We start from the raw sequence: 7,532 nt of genomic DNA on the forward strand, positions 1-7,532 counted from the left end.
GTATGTGTCTTTAACACATTTCAACAATTTAAATGAGAGACTTTTCCTCACCAATATAGCCACTTCCCTACTTCTGGTATTAAATGATGAAAAATAAACTCGGTCAAAGCCATTCTGCTGTAATTTCAGATGCTCCTTATCATCCAAATGTGTCTCCTGTAACAAAGCAATATCCAGCTTCTCCTTTCTAAGATTCAAGAGTACCTTCTTCCTCTTAACTGGTGAGTGACTTTCCTTGATATTCCAGGTACACCATTTAATTAAATCATTAGCCATAATCTTCCACAATTACATTTAAATTCCAGAGAGGAGGAACCCAAACCACAAATTGCTGAGTCTTAGTGTTGCATGGTCCACCAAATATAAAAAAACTACATAAACTAAAACCACTACATTTAACAAACATACAAAATGATTAAAAATAAAAAAAACACAAAAACCAGAAAACAAACCAACATATAAAGCGCCAATAGCACCGAGTAGGGAGAACTCACCCCCTGCCGGAGGGAGCAACTACTCGTCCCGAACTGTCCATAAATAGGCATCTAGCCATCTAAACCACCTTCACTTCTCCCAGCTAGAGCCGCATCGCAAGCTCAAGCTAAAAAGAATAAACACCCCATAGAATATCAATATGAATAAAAAAAACATTATTTTATAAAAAAGGGGGAATAAATACCCCACCCATCCTTTGGTATGTCCTAACTTAGAAATTTAAAATGTACATCTTAACCACCGCCAGACATAGTTTGAACCAAATTATTATCAACCGAGGGAAAAAAAGGGGGAAAACAAAGCTCCAAGCGGATTTCCTCCATTTCTTTTGCAGAATGATAAACGCATACCCAAGCAACAATATTTATACATACTACAATTGTTTAAATTAGGTTAGTTTGTCCACAAAGTCTCTTGCCTTCTCTGATGTGTCAAAGAGATGCATGGATCCATCTAAGGTGATCCGAAGCACTGCCGGATATCTCAGGGAGCACTGAATCCCAAGCTCCTTCAGAAAGGATGAGGGCGTTGACCCAGACCCGACCTCCGTGCTGCGACCTGGTGAGCCCTCTCTATCTTCAATCCTCTCATGCCAGTCTCCAAGTCAAGGAATTTCGGAAGCCAATCTTCAACAAATTCCGCAGGCTGCTCACCTTCCTTACTCTCAGGCAGACCGATGATCCAAGTTTTTTTTCTCCTGCCCCTGTTTTTAAGATCATCCACTTGGTCATGCAAATTTCGAACCTGCGTCTTCAGGACTTGGATCTCTTCCTTGAATGAACTGGCATCAGCTTCCACCACTGTGACCCTGTGCTCCACCTCATCCGTCCTCTTCTCCAGGTCTCCCAGCTGCTGCTCATGCTTCTGCAGCATGAGAAACTGGAGCCAGCTTCTCTTCAATCTGTTTCCCCAACATCTCTCGAGATTTCGAGAGCTGGTTCACCAGGTCCTGGAGAGTAATCGGCTCAGAGGCTGCTGCAGGCTGAGCTGCAAGCCCAGCCTCAGATGCTCCTTCTTTTTTAGTCATTTCTGGCCAGCTGAAAATACAGGCAAGTCAATTTTTAAATGTTTCTTGGGGCTCCACAATCTTTCCAACACCCCATGAAATCCTGATGACCTGAGTTGGGTGGGTTAAAGGACCGTCCTGCTCCTGCTGCGATGCGAAGCTCTGCAGTGTGATCTTCTCAGGTCGCTGCCATCTTAGATTCCCCCCAGCAATTTTATTTTTAAAAAGTGCAACATCATCTTCCACAAATTCCTTGGTTTAAAATCAGTACATCTGCCTATTGTTTTAGTTTTAAAAAGTAAAGATGGTTTTTACAGTTATTTCAGAGGCAATACAGCAAAGATTCCCTAAATTGGTTCAAGGGATGATGTGGTGGTCTGATAAGAGGAGATTGAATAATTTGGATCTCTACTCTCTGCAGTTTAGAAGAATAAGTAGTAACCTTATTAACACATTAAATATCATTCTGAAGCATTTTAGAGGGTAGATTCAGAATCACTGGTGCAGGAGACCATTCAGCCCATCATGCTGAATTGGTCCTCTAAATGAGCCTCACAACATACTGCCATTATCCTGTCTTTTGGCATTATTTTGCACATTCGTTCAATTTAAGTATCTATACCCCCTTGAATACCTCAATTGAATCTACCCCATTAGACAAACATAGAAAATAGGGACAGGAGTAGGCCATTAGGCCCTTCGAAACTGCTCTGCCATTAATGATGATTATGGCCAATCATCAACTCAATAGCCTGTTCCTGCTTTTCTTCCCCCATATCCATTGATTCTCTTTAGTCCCAAATGTTATATCCAACTTTTTCTTGAAATCATATAATGTTTTGTCATTGATTGCTTTCTGTGGTAGGAAATTCCACAGACACACCACTTTCTGGATGAAGAAATTCCTCTTCAATCCTAAATTGTTTACCTCATATCCTTAGACTGTGACATCACTTCCAAGCAGTGCATTCCAAACCTAAACTGGGCACGGTGGCTAGGTTCAATTCCACCCTCGGGCCTCTGTCTGCGTGTAGTTTACACATTCTCAATGTCTGCGTGCATTTCCACTGGGTGCTCTGGTTTCCTTCCACAGTCCAAAGATCTGCAGGTTAGGTAAATTGTCCATAGTGTCCAGGGATATGTAGATTAGGTGGGTTAACCATGGGGAATACAGGGTTACAGAGTTAGGGTAGGGGATCTGGGAGCGATGCTGTTCGGAGTGTTGGTGTGCACTTGATAGGCAAATGGTCTGCTCCCATACTGAAGGGATTCTATGATCAGCCTTGATTGCATTGAATGTTGAAATTGGCATAAGGACCTGAAGGGTCAGCTTCATTTCTCAAGTTTAAACATTTTAATCAACGTGTTCAGACTTGTTATGACAACACTTCTGGAACAGACGGAACTTGAACCACTTCTATCCCAGAGAAACACATTACTACTGCATTATATTCTTACTGTTCTTTTCACCCAGGGGTTAGTTGGAGTATGGAACTCATTACCTGAAAGAGTGGTTGAACTCTCAATGTTTATGCAGTATTTAGGCATTCAATTGCATCGCTATAGCCTCCAGGGCTATAGGCCAAGAGGTACAAAGTGGGATTCAGTGCAATATTGTCAGATCTTGGTTGACCAGCACTGGCACAATAAGTCACCTGGCATTCTTCAATGATGAGTCAATAAATAAAATTCAAAACTATGTCGCACCACACAGCAATCATTCATAACAGCAATTGTGGATCCACTTACAGCTCAACTGCAGCAGCTCAACTGCAGCAGGTCACCACCACCACCTTTTCAAGGGCAACAGGATGGGTAATAACCACTGCCACCAGCTAGTGATTCGCACATCCCACGAATGAATGGAGAGAAAAATCCAATAATAAAATACTGAATCTAATTACTCTTTGGGGAATCAGCACAGGTTAGCATTCACGAGGCTAAGGAAGCAGTTGTAGTTTGGTGTTGAGTTTAGTGATCCATTCATTGCAAAGTAATATGATGTCACAAATCTGGTAGGCACATATGAAATAAATTTTCAAGAATTAAGCCAAATTGCTGGCTTAAAATACTTTTAAGGTGGAACTACAATAGAACTCGCGTTGATAACACATCTGAGTAAAAGGGCATATGCTTAATTGCTAAATCTCCACTCTCCAGATTTTTATCACAAGTTTGTGTATGCAAAATTATTTAGTTTAAACATTTTTTTTCAGAATGGATTACCATCGAAGATTGATGCCTCCTTTAATCAAATGGACATGCCAAATAAAATAAAGCAGATTTACCTGTGTAAGCCATGTTTTTAGGATTTCCATAAGGAGTCCCAGGTTGAACGGGGCTGTAAACAGGGTTCATGATGGAAGACTAGGAACTCTGAGAAAAGAGAATAATATTTAGATAAAGTATACACTTTTGTTACAGCAATGATTGTTGTGCAGAAGGTGTTGTTTTCCATTTGTTGATATAAACAGTAACCAGCCACATCCTGGATGTTAACACAGTCATGCAAGAGTTTTTTTTAAAAAGGCAATAAAGCACCAACTAGTAAGGGGGCTAACCATTCAAAAATGCACAACCCGGCTTTTTAAGTAGAGAATGCATACACATAACTTTTTCAGTTATTTCCAGAACTGAAGCTTAATTACATGAGCAAATATGAAAATCCGATTAAATCATGAACAGAAATTCACCAGGATTGTTAAAGCTCCACACTTGTCCACTGCAAAATAGTCTAATATCCTTAGTAAAGATGATCGAGATGATAATTCCATACTATCAATGTTATTCTTTGAGTTATACAGAAAGATATCTGCCTCCAAACTCTATCTTCCTATAAAGACTGAGCCAAAAGCCCAAAATGAATCACACAGGTATGCACACATCAAGTTCAACTGTAGCATGGCATCAAGCCAAGTTTTAGTTTTATCAGAATAAAAATCACTGTGTATATTGTCAAGCGCTGGAAAATGAAAATAAACAAGTTAGTTGGTTGCTTTTGAACAGTGCAGACATGACGGATCAAAGGATCTTTTTCTCTACTGCAAACCTCTATTACAACCGTATAAGGATTGAAGGTAGAAATTGGTGCCTTTGACTTGGGTGTAAACAGAATATGAGACTCTGGCTCTGGCCCTGACTCTTACCCTCCAACATGAATGCCTATGATCTCTGGTTATAATCCAGATTCCAAGCCCAATCCATCCCAATTTTGAGGCTTAAAATCCAATATTTGAGAAGGACCACACTTCACCACTTAGACAAAGGGAAAGAAACCTATATTTCTCTCACTTCCTGCTGTCCCTCACAACATCTAAAAAGGACTGGCCAATATCAGTACAGATAATGCTGGAAATAAACAACAAGTCTGCAGAGGGAAACAGAATTAACATTTTAAGGAAATAGTCACTTGGTAGTGCAGAACCAGAGTACTTCAGAGAAAAAAGACACGACATTGAAGCTATTCACTTTATACTTATCAGGACCAGTGCAAGAATGCCAAATTTTAAATTCATTTTGCTTACAAAGGTCATGCTTATGATTTTGTATAACTTCAATTTTTAAGTTCAAGGAAAGTAGGGTCGACGAAAGAGAGGAAAGAACAAATGGGAAAGGCAGTGATACGACAGAAAGCAACAGACTAAATGAAAACCATAATGGCACCAGGCAGCTGGGGAAAAAAACCACAATGTCAAACTGTCCAGGGGAGCTGTAAATGACAAGTCCAGGAGCCTCTGGCTCTAATGGGTTTTGTCTATATGGTTAATTTCTCAGAAGGAGAGGTCTGAACACAATGAAACGTCAGCAGTGCTGGGCAAGTGATCAGATAAAACTCTGTTTCCACCTCAGCTGCACAACACACTGGGGCTTTTCAGCCTATCATTACCAACTTACGAGTATTAGAATTGTACACAGTAGGAGCTTGGTGCACTACAAAACACTCTACAGTTTGGATTCCTGATTATGTAACAGCGAGCACAGTCTTTTATCCCCTCAAATCAGTACTACTGTCTTGCAAGATGGGTACCACCATGCTTTGAATTATTCATATAACTCAAATATCACAGACTGGCTATGCCAACACTTCTAAGAAAGGAACATATTACTCAGTTTGCTTGGGAGAAGAGAGAGTTAGCTGACAATAAAAAGGAAGCAGGGAATAATTGGGAAGCTCAGTTGACTGGACAGGTGATTTGCAATGCAAAGTGAAACCAACAATGAAGTTTTAATTGCAATACTGGTTGAGGTTGCCATGAATGATCCTCTTTCTCCACCTCTCCCCTCATCTGAGGCATAGCAAAGCTCAGGTTAAACCACCACCATTTGTTTCTAATGAATGCAGCCTATAGTCTGATAGTACTCTGGTGACTTTACCCCCAGAGTACTACCCGATCAATTACATAAGGTGTAACACATACCCTTTTACCTCTTCCCTCCTCATTAACCAGGGCCCTAAATATACCTTCAAGGTGAAGTCGTTATTGTAAGTCTTTCAATTTAATCTACTGTAATCACTTTTGTACACTAGCAACAGTAAGCATAGACCTGGTGACCACTTTGTAGACTAACTCCACTTTATCCATATATCAGGAATGACCCTGACTTTCCTGACATTCAATACATTGTCTTTCTCCCCATGTTAATACTTCCACCACAGATTAGCCATGATTTTCCAGCGTAGCCCAATGCAGTTGAAGGAATGACACCTCATTTACTGCCTAAGCACTTAATTTTCAGAGTTCAGCAATTGTGTTCACCACCTTTACAGCATGAACACTGTCCTCTACTTTAATCACAATTCTTCACCCTCATCCTCCTCCTGTCCATTTCTTGTTTGCATAGGTTTGCTCTCAGCAAAGATAACTTATTTTCAATTATCTGCAGTCATCATTAATATCTAATTTGCATCAAGATCACTCCTTTACTGCAATTAGCACTTCCTTTATCTTTTGCTCTAGGCACCCACACCATCCACTTACTTCTCCACCCACTGTCAACAATGTAAGTACAGTGCACCATCATTTTCCAGTCCTGTTCAATTCCATAGGAGACTCTTGTGATTCGACACATTTTCTCACTTGCTCTCTCTATAGATGGCGCCAGACCTATTGAGATTCTCCAGCACTTTCTGTTATTATTCAAGACTGGACAGGGTGGTCTTCACTCATTCCTTTCTCAATGCGTTAACAACTTACATGTAGAAACTAATTTATTTTGGGGGCAGTGGCACCATGAGGCAAAATATAGATGAGAAACATGAAGAGGCCGGAGTGAGTCCAGAGGAAATGGTGTGGAAGCAGGAAGAGAAGTCACAACAGGTAATTGTTTGGAATCAGTTGAGTACAGTATCACCCAACTAGAGATGCTGGAAAGACACTGGAGTGTAGGGATAATTGCAAAAGTTAATTGCAAAGGAGATTTTGATAAGAGTCATCTCAGTACTGTAGAGCAGCAGAAACCTGATCGGAGGAATTTAAACCTGAAATTCCATGAAAAAGTGGCAAATTTTGGAGGAAAAAGCACAAAGATTTGAGGGAATTAGAGATGGAGCAGTAGTTTGCAAGAATGGAGTGCTGATAGCTGTTTTGTGAGAAATGATAGTAGTAAATGTGAGCAAGAAGGGGTCATCACTGAAGAGGGTAGAACTGTCTGCCATAAGGGACCAGAAAAGGAAGCAGTATGAGCAACAACTTGGTATATTTAAAACATCAGCTTATATTACATGCTCAAGTCTCTGAGGACTTAGGAGGCATTTTTTGCTGCAGAATACCCTGACTTGCTCTAGCACCCACATTGTGTACATGTGGCTGGTCCAGTTATGATTATGGGCAATGGTGATATTTGACATGGATGATGGAGGATTCAACAAAAAGAATGCTTTAAATGACAACGAGGACTGTTTAGGTTCTCATTTAAGATGTTCAGTGTAACCATGCAGGTGCAAGACGTTTCTAACCACTTAATAGCCCACGCCAAACACTGGGAGAAAGTGAGGACTGCAGATGCTGGAGACCAGAGTTGAAAAATGTGG

At 40.5% G+C, this 7,532-nt stretch overlaps 1 protein-coding gene across 7 annotated transcripts in view; it reads right to left on the reverse strand.

The window, feature by feature from the left end:
• The window catches only part of fam168a (family with sequence similarity 168 member A), a 76,849-nt gene extending 72,974 nt beyond the window's left edge, over positions 1-3,875 (reverse strand). For all 7 annotated transcript variants that reach the window (XM_043692190.1, XM_043692189.1, XM_043692187.1 and 4 more), the window contains exon 1: positions 3,790-3,875. In XM_043692190.1, the coding sequence (XP_043548125.1) occupies positions 3,790-3,859 (70 nt within the window). In that variant the 5' untranslated portion in view covers positions 3,860-3,875. The remainder of the gene's footprint in view (positions 1-3,789) is intronic.
• Between the last annotated feature and the right edge of the window lie 3,657 nt (positions 3,876-7,532).

The sequence above is a fragment of the Chiloscyllium plagiosum genome, chromosome 6, assembly GCF_004010195.1.
Source record: "Chiloscyllium plagiosum isolate BGI_BamShark_2017 chromosome 6, ASM401019v2, whole genome shotgun sequence".
Taxonomy (NCBI): Eukaryota; Metazoa; Chordata; class Chondrichthyes; order Orectolobiformes; family Hemiscylliidae; genus Chiloscyllium; species Chiloscyllium plagiosum.